Raw genomic sequence first — 21,953 nt, forward strand, 5'->3', positions numbered from 1 at the left:
CTCAGGGCACCAACCCCAAGCAACTAAGGACAAGAATGCCCCTAGCTTTTAGGACTCTCTGCTCTTGAGTTTCAGGAGTGAACTGATTACCAAAGTCAAAACTGTTTTCACATAGGATGACAATACCTGGGACAGACTTCACTTAAGATGAAAATACTTGAGATAGACTTGACCATGGGCTATACTTCTGCCTGAGCCATTCTGAACATTTCTTTTGAAATAAAAGAAACAAGCATTAACTACTGCATAGGGAGTTCCCATCATGGCTCAGCAGAAACAAATCTGACTAGTATCCATGAGGATGCAGGGGTCCATCCCCGGCCTTGGCGGACTGGGATCTGGCATTGCTGTGAGCTGTGGTGTAGGCCAACAGCTGTAGCTCCAATTCAGCCCCTAGCCTAGGAGCTTCCACAGGCCGAGGGTGTGTCCCCCCCACCAGAAAAAGAAAAAGAAAAAAAAAAAAAAAACAACCAAAACAACAAACACTGCATAGACTCCACTGTCCAAAGATGACTACACTAACATGTCCCACCTCACATGGCCTTTGTCCAATGTAACCCCGCTACTCTCCCACTAAGAGGCGAGGTCTCTTCCTTTACCCCCTTGAACTTGCATAGACTCTGTGATGGTTCTGACCAATAGAAAACAGTGGAAATGCACTGTGCCAGTCCCAGGAATTGCTTTTAACTGGCCAGGCACTTGCACTTCGTGGGCCTTGGCAGCCAGCCGCCAGGTAAGAAATGGGACTGTCCTGAGAAGACGGTGCCATGGGAAGCCCAAGACACATGGAAAGGGCCTGGATGAGATGCCATGTGGGGACAGAGAGAGCTGTCCCGGCACATGGTGACACGTGCATGAGAAACCCACCTGGAAGGGGCCTCAGCCCTAGCTGTCCCGGATGTCACCATGTGCATCAGAGATGAACCCATTGAATCCTTCCCTAAATCCTGACCATCAAAACTGTAGAAAAATAGAAATGGGTTTCTCACTCACAATGTTATTGTGGGCATCAAATATTTAAGGCATGTAAAGCCCTTGGCCCAGTCCCTGGCACGCAGTAGGTATTCAGTACATGGTGGTTATTATTTTTAATGTGCCAAGTAGCAAAACCAAGCGCTTTGTGTAACACCTGCATGGGGAACCAGCTTCCTCAAGAGCTCTTTTGGAACAACATTCCATAGTCACACGACATAAGACGATCAACAGAAATAGAGGACTGGACAGGTCACCTGTCGTCCTGCCACTTCTCAGTTTTCGCCAACAGGCCCCGAGCTGCATGAGGACTGGCAGCCACATGCACACGCACACATGTTGCAGATCTAGACAGAACCACACAGTGTCAAGCCAGACCTGATGGTTGCCCGGGCAGAGAATGAGAAAGGTCTCCTTCTGTCCTCGTGCCTGGTTCGCCTGCTGACAAGTGTCCAGGGAGCTGTAATGGTGTGAGTCACAGGCTCAGGGAAGGTGGAGAGATTTAAGGGGAGGACAGAAAAATACCACTCACACTCCTGGCAGGTTTACCCCATGGGCAAATATCTGAGTATTCTGAGCTGAACGTTATTGCTTTCTCTGCAATTCTTCTTTGCCTATGCACCTATTTGAACACTATCTGTGTCAGTGCCAGTTCATCTACCCATCCCGCCAAGGTTTAGTGAGTGCTCATTAGGTGCAAAGAACCAAGAGAGGTGCGGGGTCTGGGGCCTTAGGTCAGCCCGGGAAATGCACACTGACAGCTTTCAGAAGAACAGTGTTGGATCCCTGGGATAATAACTGAACCTTTTCCCACAATTTAGTCTCTTTATTTCTTCCCACTCTCTGGAGAACACAGCCACCAACAAATCCCTTCCAGCTAAAAGAGCCCCTTCCCTGCCAGAGCCCCCTCCTGTTTCCTGACAGTCCCCGCATCTCCCCCAGGGAATGCGGGGATCAATGCAGGAGGACTTCAAAGAGGCCCTCAAATTGGAGTGCAGGCAGCACTTTCTTTAAAAAAAAAAAGAAAGAGAGAGAGAGAAAGAGCCCTGCTTGAGCTGTGATTCCTTGTCGGCGGGGGCGGGGCACCGAGTCCGCGCTGGGATGTGACAGTCACGCACAATGTGCCGAGGATCAGGGCCCCGAGACACATTCAGCTCCAGAGATGAAAACTCTCCTTTTGCTGCTGACAACGTCTGTGTTATTTTGAAGGCTGCTAAGGAGAGTTCTAGCCGGGCTCCCATTGTTCCAGTTCAGTACTTCACAGCGAGGCTCGCGCCCAGGGTTCAGACGGCAGGAATAAAAGCTCTCCAGATAAACCCCGCGCCTTTCACTTTGCAGATATCAAAGCACCCCTCCGCGACCAGGGAGGACCAGCACCCCGCCTCGCCCCGTTCTGCACAGGACACACTGTCTGCTTATGACTCTTCTTCTCCCTGCCCCCTCTGTCCCTACTTGCCAACCCCTCCTCTTTGCCAAAGAACGGCTTCTTAGGAAGACACAGACTGTGAGTGTGCCACTAACCTGAGTGAAGATTTCAATGCAGGGGCAAGGACGCGCTGAGAACGAGCTGGGGCTCCCGGCAGGAGGATGTTTAGCGTTAGACAAAGGGGGACATGACTTCCTAGCCTAATCTCCTAACAGAGCCATGCCAAACGCCTTCACGTGGGCTGGGAACAGTCAGGGGAGAGCAGAGAGATCAACCTCAAAACAGCAGGTCTGTCACCATCTTTGCAGTAATGGGTGTGGGAAGCGAAGCTGTCCACACTCCACTCAGCCCCATCCTGCTGAAGCTCACTTGCAGTTCATTATCAGACAGCAAGAAAATTAGGGAAAGTCAGCCCTGGAAGGCAAGCATTCAGGTAAACAGGAGATGGGAAAGATGAGACTGGAAAAAAGAAGAGGATATGACAATGACCTTCACGTATATGACAAGTAGCCCTAACATGGGTGGCAAGGTGGGCAACGGTTGAGGGCCACTCTGCACCTCCACGGGAACCAGATGTGGGGAGAGAGCTCACCAGAAAAGGGGAAACAGGAAGGCTCCTAACATAATTGATATCTGGGAGAAAAACATCAATCACTTTGGGATTCCAGGGCATTCAGTGGAAAAAAAAAAAAAAAATGTGTTCCATTAACTGAAGGAATTCTTTTTCTTCTGCAGCCTTTAGAAAAGCACCAGCTCCTGCCAGAGAGAACCTAGGAGTCTAGGAAGAGGAAAGGAGGACTGGCAGTCTTCTGCCTCCAACAAAGATTCATTTCAATGAGCCACGGAGCCGGGCCCCCGCCCCGACCCTACAAATCTCGACCACGAAAGGAAACCATATCCTCTCCCATGAGCATATTGAGACCACTGAGGGCACCTTATCTAAACATTTCCCTTGCCTGCCAGGTTCGATTTCAGCCAGTTTTGCCTTCGCCCCCAGCTTGGGATCTAGCCAGGCGAAAGTATACTTGTCCTGATATCAAGAACCCCCAAGTAATGCAAAGCACACCGCTCTCTGGCTCCTCTCCATATCCCAGAGAGAGGATTAAGCCCAAGAGGTGAAGAGCCATCCTCCAAACCACTCACCTAGCCAGGTCACAGCCACCCCAGCTGGGGCCGACATAGCCTCAGCCACCTTGTGCCAGGTCCTGTTGTGCCCGGGTGTCCAGAGCGCCACATGGCAGAAGTAGTAGCCAGCATTTTCTCTGCTAACATCTCGAACCAGTAAATGGTAGGAGCGTGCATCCATGTGACTCAGGGCCACGTGGGGAGAGCTGTGTACCAGGGAATCACGGTCCAGCCGTGCTAGCACGTGGGGGCCGGGTAAGGTGCTGTCCGGCGTCCTGCTGAAGTACCATGTCACCTCGGGCCGCACGTCATCCACTCGGTCTGTTGTGATGTTGCAGCTCAGGTCCAGCAACTTCCCTTCGGCCACAGACACATTCCTGGCCACAGTTACCTGGAGAACTGGAAGATGAAAAGCAAAGGCTTTTAGAGACGCTCCATTATGTTTGCCCCCCTCCACCCCCCCCACCCCGATCATCTCCTATTTACAAGTTAGAAGGCTTTATACAGTTTTTTTTTTTAATTCCTCAATGAATTTTATTACACTTATATCTGTACAAGGAGCGTCACAACCCAATTTTGTAGCATTTCCATCCCAAACCCCCAGCCCATCCCCCCACCCCCCAACCTGTCTCCTTTGGAAACCAGAAGTTTTTCAAAGTCTGTGAGTCAGTATCTGTTCTGCAAAGAAGTTCATTGTGTCCTGTTTTTAGATTCCACATGTAAGTGATAGCATTTGATGTTGCTGTCTCATGGTCTGACTGACTTCACTTAGCATGGTAATTTCCAGGTCCATCCCTGTAACTGCAAATGCCATTACTTCTTTCCTTTTAATGACTGAGTAATATTCCATTGTGTATATGTACCACATCGTCTTTATCTACTCCTCTGTCGATGGACATTTAGGTTGCTCTGTACAGTTTTAAGTGCTTGAGAAACATATGGAATAAATTAATGAAGCATACCATATTTCTTTTTATTTCATTAACACTAACAGCAGCCAGCACTTAGATATATGCTTCCTATATACTGTTCTGAGTGCTTTATAAATTACGCCTTCAAAACAACCCCACGAGGTAGTACTAGTATCATCTCCACTTTACTGCTGAGGCAATGGAAGCACAGAGAAGTTAAGTAACTTGTCAAGGTCACACAGCTAGTATGTGGCAGAGCTAGGATTCAAATCTGGGCTGCCTGCCTGCAGAGACTCTGCTCCTCAGTGTAATGCTATTATCCCATATGCTACCATTTGAAAACAAGCCTGCTGAACATCAGAAAGCTAACATTATACTTTCTCCATATGCACGATAGGACTTGGGAGATTTTCAGAGAAAAGACAGCTCAGCTCTGGTGCGTATATATAGTCGGTTGGGGGCCAGAAGCTGGAGGGTAGGAAGTACGGGTGAAGCCATCTTCTGGGGGAGAGGGGAAGGGGGGAATCCTAAAGAGAATGACTGGGAAAGTGAAACCAGACAATGTGCCCAAAGAGTCAAGTCTTCAAAATGCAGTGCCCTTACAGTATCATTCATTCCGTTCCACATACCCACCTTAAAATCAAGCATAAGGCATGTATTCTAAAACCAAAACACAAAAATGTTCAATGTCCTATGATGAACCATAATGGAAAAGAATACATACGTATAACGGAATTGGTTTGCTGTGCAGCAGAAATTAACACGACATTGTAAATCAGCTATATACCTCAATAAAAAGTTTTTTTATTTAAAAAAAATAAAACCAAACAATGATTTCTGGATAAGCCACGCCACTGGCCTCTCTCATTAGCGTGGATAATGTAAAGTAGACTATATTTAGAAGAGACACTGAAGGATTTGGTGTCACTATCTTGAGGGAGAGCCAGTTTCAGCAGTTCCCCGTCAGAGCGCTTCACATGGAAATATTTTACTTTATTCAGGGGACTTTTGAAGAGAAGTTGAACATCTGTAATCAGAGTAGAAAAACATTCAACACGTGGCAATGCTCTGGGAACAACTGCTTAGATGACAAATAGCCGGCACCTCCCAGGGGATTCAAGGGACGCAAGGTCCTGATCATCCAGCAGGAGTCACCCTGCATCAACTGTGGTCCTGGGTCAGCTCAGCAACAAAGGCTGGCACCCAGTTCAGAAAAGACCCAACCCCAGAGCCCAGGCTCCTCGGAGTAAATGACTTTCACATGAATCTTTCCAAAGCCTGATGACATTTCAAACAAGTGTTCAGGCCAAGTTCAAGATCCACCTTGGTGAAGACAGAAAATGAGGTGGGCACAGTATTAGAAAAAGAAATACGCCAGCCACCACCACTGGGGGTACAAAAAGCTCAGGAGGGAGCCAGTTAAGGAAAGAAGGAGTGGGCAGTGTGCTGCTGTGGCAGTATGCATGGAGAAAACAGACTCTTAGATTTAGAAATACTGCCAGAAACACTTTTTTTTTTTTTTTTTTTTTGTCTTTTGTCCTTTTAGGGCCGCACCCATGGCATGTGGAGGTTCCCAGGCTAGAGTCTAATCAGAGCTGTAGCTGCTGGCCTACACCAGAGCCATAGCAATGCCAGATCCGAGCCGCGTCTGCGACCTACACACCACAACTCATGGAAACGCTGGATCCTTAACCCACTGAGCAAGGCCAGGGATCGAACCCGTAACCTCATGTTTCCTAGTCGAATTTGTTTCCACTGAGCCACAATGGGAACTCCTACCAGTATAATTCACTTGTTTTCTCTCTGCAAATGACTAAATATCTTGTCACATCACTAAGCATAGTTCCCACATGTTCTATGGGATTTAGGGGTTCACTGATGGGATAGAAATGAAGCACTGAAGGAAAAACAAAGAACCAGTTCTTAGACAAACCTGCGGTGGTGCATGCAGGCTTTCTCCTACCAGGTATAACTGAAGCCATAAATGAGATACCAAGATCTGCATCAAGCAGACCACTCCTAACACGGGAGGGGGGGAGAAATACTGCCCCCTGAGTGACACAGCCCTATCATTAAAGTAGCTTTTGTGCCATTTAACATAATAATATGATAAGAAGACTTAAGGGAGTTCCCACTGTGGCACAGTGGGTTAAGAATCCAACTGCAGTGGCTCGGGTCCCTGTGGATGTGCAGGTTCAATCCCCAGCCTAGAGCAGTGGGTTGAAGGATTTGGCACTGCCACAGCTGCAGTTCAGCTTCAATCCCTGGCCTGGGAACTTCCAGATGCTGTGGGTGCGGCCATTGGTTAAAAAAAAAAAGCGTTCTTAAGAAGCTAACGATGGACAATGTTCATAGTGGCATTATTTACAATAGCCAAGATATGGAAGCAACCTAAGTGTCCATCCACAGAAGAATGGATAAAGAAGATGTGGTGTGTATATACAATGGATTATTACTCAACCATAAAGAAGAATGAAATTTAGCCATTTGCAACAACACGAATGGCCCTGGAGGGTATTGTGCTTAGGGAAATAAATCAGACAGAGAAAGACAAATGTTGTATGTTTTCACTTCTATGTGGAATCTAAAAAATAAAACCGATGAATCAATATAATAAAACATAAATAGACTCTCAGTATAGAGAACAAATTAGTGGTTACCAGTGGGGAGAAGGAGAAGGGGGGACATGGTAAGGGAAGGGAATTAAGGGGTACAAATGCTAAGAATAAAATAAATCAGATACAAGGGTGTAACACAGAGCACAGGAAATATAGCCAATATTTTATAATAACTTCAAATGGCATAAAATCTACAAAAATACTGTCACTATGTTGTACATCTAAAACTAATATAATACTGTAAGTCCACTCTCCTTTAATTTTTCTTTTAAAGAAAGAAGCCAGCTCTGGATAGTGCAGGTGTGGACAACGAGAGAGACCATTACTCCAGTGTGGCAGTTCTTAACCTGAGGTCCACGAACAGGAATTTAACAAGCCTGTGACATGGATGGGGAAACCAAATTGTCCTTATTGTACTAACGTCTACGTGAAATAGAGCATCTCCTCTTGTCTCGAAACTTATCAACAAACCAGTGTGGTATTATCTGCCCCAGGGACCATGCTCCCAGGAGAAATCACAGCTATTTTCACATCATATTACAATTGTTGCAGAGACCTTAAAATATCATTTATATTCATCGTAGTCAGAAATTACAGGAGTTCTTAGGCTTGTCACTCCATCTTATTTAATGCATTTATAAAATATATTATTACTATATAACAAACCTATCTTAAAATATTTTGAAAATGATTTCCTTTGTCATCCTCCATATGTATTTTATGAATTAAAACATATTAACTCTGAGAAAGGGTCTGTCTTCAAAGGACCGTCAAAGAAGCCCATGGCACAAAAGGCTATGAGCCTTCAGGCTCAGGTGAGAGCCAAATGATATTGCCAGCCTAAGAGACTCCAAGTGTTCAAGTCTTTTTTTTCTTTTTATGGCCACACATGTGGCATACGGAAGTTCCCAGGCTAGGGGTTGAATTGGAGCCACAGCCAACATGGGATCCGAGCCCCATCTATGACTTAACACCACGGCTGTGGCAACAACAGATCCTTAACCTACTGAGTGAGTCCAAGGATCAAAACGACATCCTCACGGACACAATGTCAGGTTCTTAATCCACTAAGCCATACCAAGAACTCCAAGTATTCAAGTGTTAAAACTACACTATGGGAGTTCCCGTCGTGGCGCAGTGGTTAACGAATACAACTAGGAACCATGCGGTTGCAGGTTCGGTCACTGCCCTTGCCCAGTGGGTTAAGGACCTAGCGTTGCCGTGAGCTGTGGTGTAGGTTGCAGATGCGGCTCAGATCCGTGTTGCTGTGATTCTGGCGTAGGCCAGTGGCTACAGCTCCGATTTGACCCCTAGCCTGGGAACCTCCATATGTCGCAGGAGTGGCCCTAGAAATGGCAAAAAGTCCAAAAAACAACAGAAAAAAAACAAACAAAAAAATCTACACTGGGTTTTGTGGCTTGTTTAAACTAAAAAATACCTTTACAATAGAAATTCTTGCATCAAAAGATAATTTGCTGCCAATCTCAAACTCCACCCCTTTAAAAGTGGTTTGATGCAGGCTGATTGGAGATGCCTTCGGTCAGATTCTAGGCAGATCGCTTCTGAAATGGCAAGTGACCTGAGTCCATCTGGAAAGTGATTTCTGCAGCCAGGAGAACCAAGACTGAGTGTGACTGGCAGCCCCTCTTGCTGGAAAGTGCACCGCCGACCTCACTGACAGCCACGATCACTCAAGAATGTCAGTCCTGTTTTTACCAGATCCAGCTTTGTGCTGTGGTGTAAATGCGGGGGAAAGTGCTCAGGACAACGCAGCTTGCAGAGGAAGAACACTCCCCGTGTGTAGTGTTTCCTGCTTTCCTTCCAGTCTGAGCAACAGAGTGGCCATGCACTCTCGTCTACGCTCAGGAAATGAGTCTAGCCAAGATCTTCCCAGTTTACAGGACAGGAGGCAGCAGCAACGGCAGCAGAGTGCTCTGAGACCTGAAGCTGTCAGACCCCCAGAAAACCATGTCTGCCCATCCATCCACGCAGTGACGTTGTCCTGAGATGGTCTCTTTCCACTTTGTCTGTTGAGCCGGAGGCTTCATGAGGCCTGGGAATGATCCTCAAGCATCTCTGACCCCAGAGCCCAGGGGAGAACTGAGCATACAGTAGAGTCTTTACCGATGCTTACAGGACACTGGATCAACGACGGCCTGCTTTTCTTTCTTACCTGTTTTTCTTTTACCTTCGTGGGTTTTCTAAAATGTATTCTGGGAGTTCCCAGTGTGGCTCAGTGGTAATGAACCCAACTAGTAGCCATGAGGATGCAGGTTCAATCCCTGGCCTCCCTCAGTGGGTTAAGGATCCGGTGTTGCCATGAGCTGTGGTATAGGTTGCTGACATGACACAGATCTGGCGTTGCTGTGGCTGTGGTGCAGGCCAGCAGCTGTAGCTCCGATTTGACCCCGAGCCTGGAAACTTCCATTCCCTGCAGGTGTGGCCCTAAAAAGCCAAAAAAATATTCAAAATTTTAAAAAATAATAAAATGCATTCTGTGTTTTCTTAATTATTCCTCTAGTAGGGGTAAGGTTTTTGCTTGTTGTTTTTTTAAAAGGCTGGTTCACAGATAACAGCTTTCTGCAGATCCCAGATGCTTCTGGGGTACAGGAGATAAGAAGAGGCCCAGCCCTAGGGAAGGCTTCACATACAAGGGGATGTCACTTCTGAGGGGGACCTGAAAGGCAGGCCTAGAGGACCCAAGTCAGATGATAGGTTTATGGAATGGGTGAGACGTTCCCAACAGCTGCGGGAAAGGGCAGATCCAGAGATGTAGGAAACACCAAACAAAATGAAGCCAGCGGAGCACCAGCCCAAAGCCCCTCTAAGCACCAGGCTGGACCTCGTCCTGGCACATAAGAGGACTTTATTTTTCAGTCACAAAATTGTCTTAGTATTTCATGTAACCTGCAGCTTCCCGTGGCTATGAATCCAGATAAAAAGCAGCTGCAAGGCAAAACTATCACATTTGGCACAAAACAAATGCTTCCTCCCCAAACCATCAACACCCCCCAACTCCCTCACCCCTTCGCAGGAGGCCTCCCAGAGGAGCAGAAATCTTGTCAGAAAATGATGAGGCTCCCGCCTAGTTCTTTACACCGCATTGGTCAGAAAATAAGACACCGTCTAAAACATCATTTCCAGGAGCTCACCTGTGGGCTGGATCACCACGGTGGCCACGTCCACGGCTTTTTCTTGAATTTCTTGCCAGTTACCCTGCTCTCCAATCCACTCGCTGACGATGCAGCGGTAGGAGCCCTGGTCGGAGGACAGAGCCTGGGACACGGAGAGGCGGTACCCGTCGCTCCCCACGGTGTCCAGGCGCACGTCCCCAATGCGGTAGCGCTGCTCGTAGCCGGGGCCGGGCCGGAACCTGCCCTCGTGGGTCAGGGAGAGGATGCTCCGCCGCGCGGGGCCGCGCCGCACCTCCCACAGCAGCGCCAGGTGCGTGTGCAGCGGCGACGCGGTGGAGGCAGAGCAGCGCAGCTCGAAGGGCTCGCCCTCGCGCAGGCTGGGGCCCGGGGAGGGCTGCGGGCCGGCGGCCACGCGCAGGGCATCCGGCAGCACTGCGGGGAGAAAGCAGAGCCATCAGCACACCGCCACCCCCGACCACCGAGCAAGGGCCCGCCCCGCTCCGGGGCCGGCGGTATGAGGTCCTCCTCCCCTCTGCGTTCTAATGCCCACCGTGCTCCATCTATGATCTCCACGGACTTCCTGACTTGCAAAGAGAGGCGGCACGGATAACATCCCCTGCTCCATCTGGGTGGTGGAAACTCTTGGGGCAGCTGTGCCTTGGAGTCGCACTTCCACCACTCAGAAACGAGTCACTTGACTCCTCCCTGCCTCAGTCTCCTCATCTCTAAAAAGGGATGTCACCTGGACCTATGTCAGGGAGCTGCCTGAGAGATCAGCCAATGATGAGGGAAGATGCCCAGGGCAGTGCCTGGCACTGAGCAATCATAATCAGATAACCAGCTATCACTGTCCTACATTCCTGTGTTAGGACACCGGCTGGAGTAGGGAGTCTGGGGAATCTTCTAGGAATTAGAGCAGCATAATCCATAGAGCATAAAAGCACAGGGCAGTCTCCTGTGCCTTGAGGCCTGGGAAATGCCTAAGAATGACTGGGGGTGGGGGGGGTAGGTATCTACCTGCAAGTTAGGAACCTATCAAGGAGCCTCGGCTATTTAACTACTGGGACCTACTGGGAAAAGGCTGGGGCTTTTCTCTCCTCTAGAAAAAGGGGGCCAGAGGTCAGGGAAGTGTAGGTGACCGCAGCCGAGGAAGTGAAGTGAACATGATAAAACCAACCAGGAGGCCACTACCAAAGGGCAGGGACAATGGCTTAGGCTTGCCTAGGGGCTGGACAAGGGAATCCCCAGAGATCGTCATTCATCATTGTCTTGGTTTTTCCTACCACTCTGCACTCAGAAACAAGCTCAGTGTCCTTGAGAAGGGACCAGCTCTAGGTAACAGAAAAAAACTGCTATTCCTTTAGAGAGACATAAGCCAAAGATCCATCTTTTTTTTTTTTTTTTTTTTTTTCTTTTTTTTTTTTTGTCTTTTTCTCTTTAGGGCTGTACCTAAGGCACATGGAGATTCCCAGGTTAGGGGTCTAATCTGAGCTGTAACTCCTGGCCTACACTGCAGCCACAGCAACGCCAGAGCCAAGCTGTGTCTGGGACCTACACCACAGCTCACGACAACACTGGATCCTTAACCCACTGAGCAAGGCTATGGATCGAACCCGCATCTTCATGGACACCAGTCAGGTTTGTTAACCACTGAGCCACGACGGGAACTCCCCAAAGACCCATCTTTACTGCAAATGAATATAATGATCTTCTAGTATATACAAAAGTCTGAGTCCAGCTAACATGACTCAGTTCCCAAGACCAGTTACCTCTCAAGGCCTGAAGAGACAGTTCCAAGAACCATGAAGCTGAAGGCCAGAGAGACCCTGGACATGCATGGCAGCCACTAGAGGCTCCACCTGGGCAGGCAGCCAGTCTCTTTCATGGCCATCCATCTGTTTCCTGACCCAAGGAAAGCTTCTCCTTGCTCCTGCCTTCTGCTCCCACCTTCCAAAGACTTGAGAAGAAACAGAAAGATACTTGAGGGGTGGGGGGGTTCCTCCTGCTGCATCCACTCCTCAAGATGAGAATGGCACATGAGAAAGGTGCGTCTGACCTAACAGAGGTGCAGCATGTGTGAGGGAGGGGATGCTAAAAGCCATGCATTTTTACCTCCAGGGCAAGAATGTCTTATAGGACGTTCTTCCAAAAAATGTATTTGAATTTTCTATAGGAAAGAGAAGAGGTGATGGAAGAGGCAGAGTTGATGTTTCAAAACCTGCATAACGGACATGGCTATTTTATCCCCTTGTGAGTCCAATGAGAGAAGAGTAACGTGGTTCGTGTCATTACAGATGGAATGAATGCCTAAATCAACCCCCACTTTCTACGTTTATTTTTTTCTTTTATTTTTTTTTGGCTGCACCTGCGGCATGTGGAAGGTCTCAGATCAGGATCAAACCTGTGCCACAGTAGCAACCAGAGCCACAGCAGTGGCACCAGATCCTTACACTGCTGAGCCACAAAGGAACACCAACTCCCTCTTTTTATATCCTCATGTACATCTTCTACTTGTTTGATCGTTAAATATTCCACTACCCTGGCATAATTCTTTTTGGAACAAGGCAGGATACAAATAAATGCATAATTAAGGAATAATAATAACAACGCTAATAATGTTTCTAATTTTCTAGCTCCAAATTAAAATTGTTTGTTCTTGCCCATTTACTAATTAGCTGTGTGATTTTAGGCAAGCAATTAACCTATGTTCTTTATTTCCTTGCGTGTAAATTAGGGAAATACCCTGCCTTCTCATCTTCATTGGGTTGAGAATTGAATGGGTGAGTAAATCGAACAGAACTTGGAAAATGAAAAAACAAAACATAGCTAAACATTCCAGATATATAAAAAGTGTGATTCGTTGCACAGCCAGGCCAACAAGCTTGCACTAACCGTATCATTCTTTCACTACAGGTGACCGATACCACTTCTAGAACAAACGCGTGCTTAAATCGTGAAGGAAGAAAGACTTGAGCTTTGACGTGTCTGTTGTCCCCATAAACCCGAACCGCATCACCGTGACCGTTCCCTTCTCGTCCCTAACCTTGCCGACTGCTGACTACCGCACTGCTCCGAGGCCTTACGCGCTAACTTACCTTGTCCTCGTGACCTTTATGCGAGGTATCGTTTTCCAGAGGAGGAAGCTGAGGCCTGGGACATGCCCACTGCCCCAGAGCTGACAAGTTAGAGCTGGCCATGGGACTGAGTGCAGGTGACCCAGCTCAGAGCCAGAGGCGTCACCACACTGCCTCCCACTCCCCAGCCACACGATGGCTCAGAATAGCAATGGAGTGAAGAAGACAGGCCCTCAGAGGCCAGCTGGCCCATCCTCTGCCTTTAATCAGGTGAGATACCGTTACTCCATTGGGCAGAGGAGGGGACAGAGCCCCAGAGGAGCTAAGTTTCCTGACACAGTCACCCACAGGCGAGGGGCAAGGTCTGGTGCCCCGGCCCAGCAATCCCCCACGCCGACGTACCTTTAACCTGCACTGTATCCTCATAGTTGCCCTGGACGGTGGCGTCCGTGCTGGGGGTGGAACACTTGTAGTGGCCTTGGTCGGAGGGCTGGATATTCTTTATGTGCAGCTCCACGGCGTCGTTGGCCGTGCGCCGCAGCACGATGTCACCTCTCTGCAGGCGCTCTCGGTACAGCTGGGCGGGGAAGCCCGCCTCCCAGGTGCTGGCGAGCTCCACGAAGCTGCCCCCCAGGGCCGAGAAGCTCCAGTCGAAGTTTTGCTCGCTGGGGCCGTCGTAGTCACTGACGTTGCAGGGGATGACCAGCTCGGTGCCCTCCACCCGCACCAGGCTCCCCTTGGGGACCCTCACCACGCGCCCTCGACAAAGAGCTGCAACGATAAGAGGTGAGAGGCGGGGCTTGAATCCAGGGAGGGCTTCTCGGGATAAACGTGGGAAGACCGTGGGTGCCCCGGTGCCCAGGCACGTGTCAGAAATGTGACATCAACCGGCTGGGGCAATCGACCCTGACCAACAGGCTGCCGGTGTCTGTGCAGAAGGTTGAGCCCACCCCTAGGACCCTGAGCCAGGAACGCCCCCTCTCATGTGACAGCCTCCTGGGACGATGGATGGGGAGTTAGAGGACTATTAAAAGTAGGCTAAGCACAAGCTGGAAGAGCTCTTTCCCTCCTGTTACTATTTAACCTACTGTGACCACTCGACAGGATGTAGAAATATTTTAGGTTTTGTGTGAAAGGAAAGGACACAGCTAATCAAGTATTTACATTTCTGCTCACCCTGTGTCAACCCTCTTCCCTAGAGACCATTGCCTGGGCCTCCTGAGACCTGATTTACAATGATGGATGCCAATTTTTAAATCCACGAGCAGCCTGCTGATAAAATGATTTAACTCTGGTTATCTGACATTGCCTATAAATTAATTTTAAAATATGACGACTCTACCAAGTATTAATTTTCTATTTTCTGGCTCATTTCGTTCTCTCTACACTTCACCCTGATCTAAATTCAGAATGAAAAGTGGGAAGCACAAAGGGAGAGACTGCCTCACTGGCCAGTTGCTGGGTGTTGGTAGGGATGCAGTGGGCTTCCGGGGATGAGCTGGGTGGACAAAGCCAAGAGTTCCCTGGCATTCCCTGCCCCAGAGGCACAGACCTCACACGCCTCTGGGGGGGGGCACCCTCAGGGACTGTCATCTGCAGGTCCTTTAAAGGAGGCTTCTTTGCAAGGAACTTCAGCACAACTTTGTAATGCATCTATTACCTATGTTAGCATTTCAATTTGGAGGAAGTGAACTTGTATGGCTCCTTCCTGATGTCCCCCTACCCCCCCCCAAAACAGAGCACTGATGTATACAGGAGAAAGCATGGGCTCTGAAAGCAAGCAGACTTCAGTTTAAATCTGAGAACCCTCTCTTAGCTTTGGCTTCCTCAACTTAAAAAATGGGGCAAAAAGGATTCAATGAGTTAATAAAACAAAATGCCGAGCTGAGAATCTGTCATGTAGGGAAGAGCTCAATAAAATGGAACTTCTATTGTCTTTTTTTTTTTTTTTTTCCTGTCTTTTCTAGGACAGCACCTGTGGCATTTGGAGGTTTCCAGGCTAGGGGTCGAATCTGAGCTGTAGCTGCCGGGTCTATGCCAGAGCCACAGCAATGCTGGGATCTGAGCCGTGTGACCTACACCACAGCTCATGGCAACCCTGGATCCTTAACCCACTGAGCGAGGCCAGGGATCGAACCCACAACCTCATGGTTCCTAGTTGGATTCAGTAACCACTGAGCCACGACGGGAACTCCCTATTATCTATTTTCAATTGTGTGTTGTTGTCACTTGTCATGGGTTGACCTGTGTCTCCCAATCACCGCCACCCTTGCCACCATTCATATATTGAAGTCCTAGCCCCTAGCACCTCAGAATGTGACCTTATTTGGGAACAGGTTTGTTGCAGATGCATGAGGAGGTCACGATGAGGTCATACTGCAGTCGGATGGGCGCTTGATCCAAAGACTGGGATCCTTCAAAGGGGAAACCTGGATACTGACGTGCAGGGCGAGTGTCATGTGAAGATAATGGCAGAGACCGGGGAGAAACACCCCAGAGCCAAGGACTGCCCTGCACCCCCAGACCCAGGGATGGGCCCTGGGGCTGAAACCATCAGAGTCCTCCTGGCTCATTTCTGCTGCGGCTGCTCAGGAAGACACTTCTACCTCCTTTGGAGTCAGGGTACTACAGAGACGGTTGGCTCTGAAGCTGCTTGTGGGCAGCCCTCCTGGCTGGGCAAAGAAGCCACCTACAGCAGCAGAGACCCAGGCCAATGCCAGGATGAGGGAGGTACAGAGCGGGTGGCCCTCGTGAGCAGATGGCGTCATCTGAGCCAACAGGTCTGGCCACTCCTTCTAAATCCTTCTGCATGTGCACACATGCGTGTACACACACACACACACACACACAAACATGTACCTACACACATACACATACACACATACACACATGCACTGCACACATGCACAAATACAGACACACACACTCACTTCTTCCCCTGCACATTTCAATTCCCTGCAATTCCACTCACACCTACGTAAGTTCCTTAGACGAATTTCTATCTCTGGCAAGTCAGGCATTGAAATAATGCACACCTACCCAGCAGTGAGGTCATCAGCACAAGGGTTCACAAGGGAAATAGGTGACCTTTTTGACCTTTACGTTTAGAGATGACCGGAAAATTCTGAATCTCCCAGGGAGAGCCTTCAGAGGGAAGGATCATGGTGGAGACTCTCAAGAGGGGGCCCAGCCCAATGCTCAACCTCCCCGTGCTGTTTCCGCATCTGTGAATTGGAGACACAACCCCTTAGGGCGGTATAGAGATTAACTCGGCCACACAGCCCTCCGGACAGTGCCCTGCACAAGGTAGGGATCGGCAGTTACCTGCTTTGCAGGCTGCCTCTGAAATAAGCCCGATCACAATCGTTTACTTTTGCTTCCTTGGCAGGTTTACAAAGGAATTTCCTAATGTGTAAATCTTTGCAATTCCTATCCCTTGTCAAGAAGTTGAGCAGGGATAACGACCAACCGACCGGCTCAACACGGCCCTTAGCCACAGGGCTACATTCCTTATGAGGTCTCTGTCTTTATTCTTAGGGATGGGAGCTTGGGAAACTGGGCCGGCTCCTTGTCTCAGCTCTCCAATTTGGCTTCCACAGAACTGTTCAAATCTTCTTTTTCTTGTTAGGGCCGAACCTGCAGCATGTGAAAGTTCCCAAGCTAGGGGTCGAATAGGAGCTGCAGCTACTGGCCTACACCATAGCCACAGCAATGCCAGATCCGAGCCACATCTGTGACCTATACCACCGCTCACGGCAACACTGGATCCTTAACCCACTGTGCGAGGCCAGGGATCGAACCCACGTCCTTAAGGATACTAGTCAGGTTCCTTACGCTCAGCCATAATGGAACGTCAATGCTGCCCCCCCCTTTTTGTCTTTTTGCCTTTTCTAGGGCCGCTCCCGCAGCATATGGAGGTTCCCAGGCTAGGGGTCTAATCAGAGCTGTAGCCACTGGCCTACACTAGAGTCACAGCAATGTGGGATCTGAGCCATGTCTGCAACCTACACCACAGCTCACGGCAATGCCAGATCCTTAACCCACAGAGCAAGGGCAGGGATCGAACCTGCAACCGCATGGTTCCTAGTCGGATTCGTTAACCACTGCGCCACGATGGGAACTCCAATGCCGCCTTCTTAATGACCACCTTCTTAATGACAGCTTTCTTAATGACCACCTTAACGTGCACACACCCACCCTCATTCTTGCCCCTGCCAAATTTTCTTCCTATTATTTATCACTAATATTCTTTGTTCATTTACATATGTATGTTTTACTATTATTTATTATCTGTCTCCTCCCACTAGAACGTAAGGTCTATATGTGCAGTGATTTTTCTCTGTTCTGTTCACTGCTGAGTGCCAAGTGCCGAGAACTGGGCCTGGTATGTAGTAGCTGTTCAATAAACACTTGCTCAATGAGTGAATGAATAAAAGACACACGAGATCCTTCATCGTCTGGCCCATGGCTACCATTCCAACTTCATCAGCTACCATTTTCCTATCCCATAATACTCATACTCCAACAAAACAAAGGACCCTTCATTTTCAGGAAATATTGTGCTGTCTCGTGCCCCATGGCCTCTGCTTCTGTGCCTGCTTCATGGGGAATGTCCTCCCAGCAATCACCTCAGCCTCTCGCAAGAACCCTCTCCAGTGGCACCTCCTCTGTGAAGCCCTCCCCTTCTGCCCTGGAGTCACTTAGGTGCTCCCAGCTCCAGGTTCGAAGTCAAGCCGCAGAAATACCTTTGACGTTGACTCTTACAGTGTCACTGGGAAAGGCCAAGCAGATATGAATGGATGCTTGAAAGATCAAATTCTAATCTAAAAAGGGTAAATCCAAGCAGTGTCATACATGCAGAACTGGGATGTTTTCTTCTCTGTGCCAAGCAAGATTCTGAATTTTGGTTAATGGAATTTCAACTTGCTACCAGCAATCTGGTATTTAGCACAGATTTCCTTTAATATTGTTAAATAGCAGTTAATAATGTTTAAAAATAAATACAACTTGTAAAACACAGAGCATATGGCTCTCTCCAAATCAAAAAGAATATCTGCAAAGCTACATATTGCCAATTTTTGTTAAAAACCCCTTGTGACAGTTGATAACTAAGGGAAAAAGAACAAAATTTTCCTCTGGTTTTCCAAATTCTACTGGTATTTCAAGTGAAGCGTCCTAAACATGTTGGCGCCTGAACTGTATTCGTTTAGCTTTTTATAAAAATGTCTTTACTGGAGTTCCCTGGTGGCCTAGTGAATTTGATCACTGTTGGGGTGTGGGTTCAATCCCTGGCCTAGGAACTGCTGTGTGTCACAGGTGCAGCTCCAAAGGAAAAAAAAGATTAGAAAGAGAATTTTAATGTCTTCACTAAGAAACCTTTTAAAACTGTAGCTTCATTTGTTTTCAGGGGTCAATATAAGAAATCTTCACATGAAAAACATTTGTTTATTAGCTTTAAAAGTACTATTAAGGACACTATCGTGTTGTTCAATGACATAAGAATCTATGTGAGGAAGAGAAGGACTGGAGCTCAACTTCTCTCCTAAAAACAACAAAATTCACAACTAAAAGCTGAGCAATCTCCACTCAAATGGACCGGAAACCTTAAAAAAGACACCCTACTCCAGAAGAAAAAGAGGAGGCCACATCAAGAGGTAGGAGGGGAGATTTCGTGATATAAACAACCCCATACCTCCCAGGTGGGAAGCTCCACAGACTGAAAACTAACTGGTTCACAGAGACTCACCTACAGGAGTGAGAGTTCTGAGCTCCACATCAAACCCTCACGTGCTGGGATCTGGCACTGGGAGAAAGAGCCCCTGGAGCACCTGGCATTGAAGGCCAGTGGGGCTTGTGCACAGGAGCTCCACAGGACTGGGGGAAACGGAGACCCCATTCTTAAAAGGCACACACAGACGTTCACGTGCACTGGATCCCAGGGCAGAGCGAGGTCTCCGTGGGAATCTGGGTCAAACCTGACCGCAGTTCTTGGAGGACATCCTGGGAAAACAGGGGTGAATGTGGCTTGTTGTGAGGGAAGGACATTGGAAGCAAAGCTCTCGGGAATATTCAGCAGCTGCCTTTCTCAGGAGGTGGCCGTTTTGCGAAAATCTGGCCCCACCCGTCAGCCAGCTGCTGAGAAGCCCCAGGGCAAACAACAACCCAGGTGGGATCACAGACGTGCCCCTCAGTAAACAGGCTACCTAAAGACCCCTCAGGCACACAGATGCCTCTAATCCCATCCAGAGACTAAGCCCCACCCACCAGAGGGATTAGAATCAGCTCCACCTACCAGTGGGCAGGCATCAGCCCCTCCCATCAGGAAGCCTTCAGCAAGCCACAAGGGGAGCAGACACCGGAAGTAAGAGAGGCTACAACTCAATTATCTGTAAAAGAGTCACCACACCAAAAACCTATAAAAATGAAAAGACAGGAGTTCCTGTCATGGTGCAGTGGTTAACAAATCCGACTAGGAACCATGAGGTTTCGGGTTCGATCCCTGCCCTTGCTCAGTGGGTTAACGATCCGGTGTTGCCGTGAGCTGTGGTGTAGGTTGCAGGCACGGCTCGATCCTGCGTTGCTATGGCTCTGGCGTAGGCCAGTGGCTACAGCTCCGATTTGACCCCTAGCCTGGGAACCTCCATATGCCGTGGGAGCGGCCCAAAGAAATAGCAAAAAGACAAAAAAAAAACCAGAGAACTATAACTCAGATGAGGGAGAAAGGAAAAACCCCAGAAAAACAGCTAAGCAATGAGGAGATTCTTAGCCTCTAGGAAAAAGACTTTTGATTGTTGATGCTGAAGATGATGTGAGACATTGGAAATAAACTGGAGGCAGAGGTGGATAACTTACAGGAAACACTGACCAAAGAGATACAACATATAAAACTTAAACAAGAAGAGATGCAAAATACAATAACTGAAATAAAAAATTCACTAGAAGCAGCCAACGCAGAATACAGGAGGCAGAAGAACAAATAAGCAAGGTGGAGGACAGATTAGTAGAAATTACGGATGCAGAACAGAAAAGAGAAAAAAGATTGAAAACAAATGAAGAGCATCTCAGAGAACTCTGGGACACGTGAAACGCACCAACATCCATATTATAGGGGTGCCAGAAGAAGAGAGAGAGAAGGGGACAGAAAAAATATTCCAAGAGATAATAGCCGAAAACTACCCTAACATGGGAAAGGAACCACTCACTCAAATCCAGGAAGCACAACGAGTACCATATAAAATAAACCCAAGGAGGAATACACTGAGACACATATTAATCAAACTAATGAAAATTAAAGACAAAGAGAAAATCTTGAAAGCATCTAGGGAAAAGAAACAAGTAACATACAAGGGAATCCCGATAAGGTTATCAACAGATTTTTTTCCAACAGAAACTCTGCAGGCCAGAAGGGAGTGGCATGATATACTTAATGTGATGAAAGGAAAACACCTCCAACCAAGATTACTTTACCCAGCAAGGCTCTCATTCAGATTTGAAGGAGAAATCAAAACCACAGATAAGCAAAAGTTGAGAGAATTCAGCAATACTAAACCAGCCTTACAACAAATACTAAAGGAACTTCTCTAGGCAGAAAAGAAAAGACAGCAACAAGAAACAAAAATTCCACAAATGATAAGGCTCACCATATATAGTAAAGGTATATATACAGTAAAGATACAAAATCATCCATGCCCAATTATACCACCAAAATCAGAAATCATGAGAAGAGGTGGGTACAAATGCAGAACACTGGAGATGAACTTGTAATTAAGAGAACAGCCTAAAACAATCTCATATACATATAGACCCTTACATCAAACCAAAAATCTACAACTGATACACAACAAGGAATCTCTGGAGAAGAAATATATCTCATAGTAAATAAGTGCATAATCCACCATGAAGGGGGTCATTTGACATCATTCTTGGAATGCTGAAGTCTTCTTAGATCTGATTCTGATTTCCTCTCCATCAAAGAATTTATAATTATAATTAAATAATGCAACTGTACAATTAAATAATACAGTTCTACAATTGTATTATTAATAACCATTTCTCCCCATGGTACAATGTAAGGTCTATAATGTCTTGTTTATCACATCACTTAGAATGGTGTAATGCCTATATTGAAGAATCAATAAGATGTAAAAAATGGTGAGGACATATTTATATAGTTACACTGTTTTTTAACCAATTTATGCATTTTATATTTTACTTATTTTCAGAGAGTGTATTATTTTTGTTATTCTTACCAGTTAAGTTATTCTTTTTATTATGCTATATACAATATTTAATGGTATATAAGGCTTTCTTCTTTACAAATTTTAGTTGCATAACATACACAATTTTAATATAATGCTAATTTTTAAAGAAAAATTGAAATGTAATAAATAATACTAAATAGTAAAGATGAAAGCCATACAAAATGGGATAAAGCATAGAATAATTTTCCTATTTGCCTCAGTATATTTTCCATTCCACTTCTCCAGAGGGAGACACTTAATCTGTTTCTTAAGATCCATGATATAATAATCTGTTTGAATGTAATGTGTTTAAATATATGTATTTTATTCTGTAAAAAAAAAAAATATTCTGTGATAATCTATGTGGGAAAAGAATGTGAAGGAGAATGGATGTGTGTACATGTATAAATGAATCTCTTGTTGTACAGCAGAAATTATCACAACCTTGTAAAT

The 21,953-nt window shown here is 47.1% G+C and overlaps 1 protein-coding gene across 1 annotated transcript in view; it reads right to left on the reverse strand.

Moving 5' to 3' along the window:
- Positions 1–21,953, reverse strand: part of PTGFRN (prostaglandin F2 receptor inhibitor) — an 88,096-nt gene that overhangs the window by 31,800 nt on the left and 34,343 nt on the right. Inside the window, exons 2-4 of the mRNA XM_013997237.3 lie at positions 13,663–14,031; positions 10,205–10,618; positions 3,542–3,922 (exon numbers count right to left, since the gene is read on the reverse strand). Of these exons, the coding sequence (XP_013852691.3) occupies positions 3,542–3,922; positions 10,205–10,618; positions 13,663–14,031 (1,164 nt within the window). The remainder of the gene's footprint in view (positions 1–3,541; positions 3,923–10,204; positions 10,619–13,662; positions 14,032–21,953) is intronic.

The sequence above is a fragment of the Sus scrofa genome, chromosome 4 (assembly GCF_054392235.1).
Source record: "Sus scrofa isolate SSC_HxYL_T2T_F1_AM1 chromosome 4, Sscrofa_HxYL_maternal_Yorkshire_Landrace_v2.0, whole genome shotgun sequence".
Lineage (NCBI taxonomy): Eukaryota > Metazoa > Chordata > Mammalia > Artiodactyla > Suidae > Sus > Sus scrofa.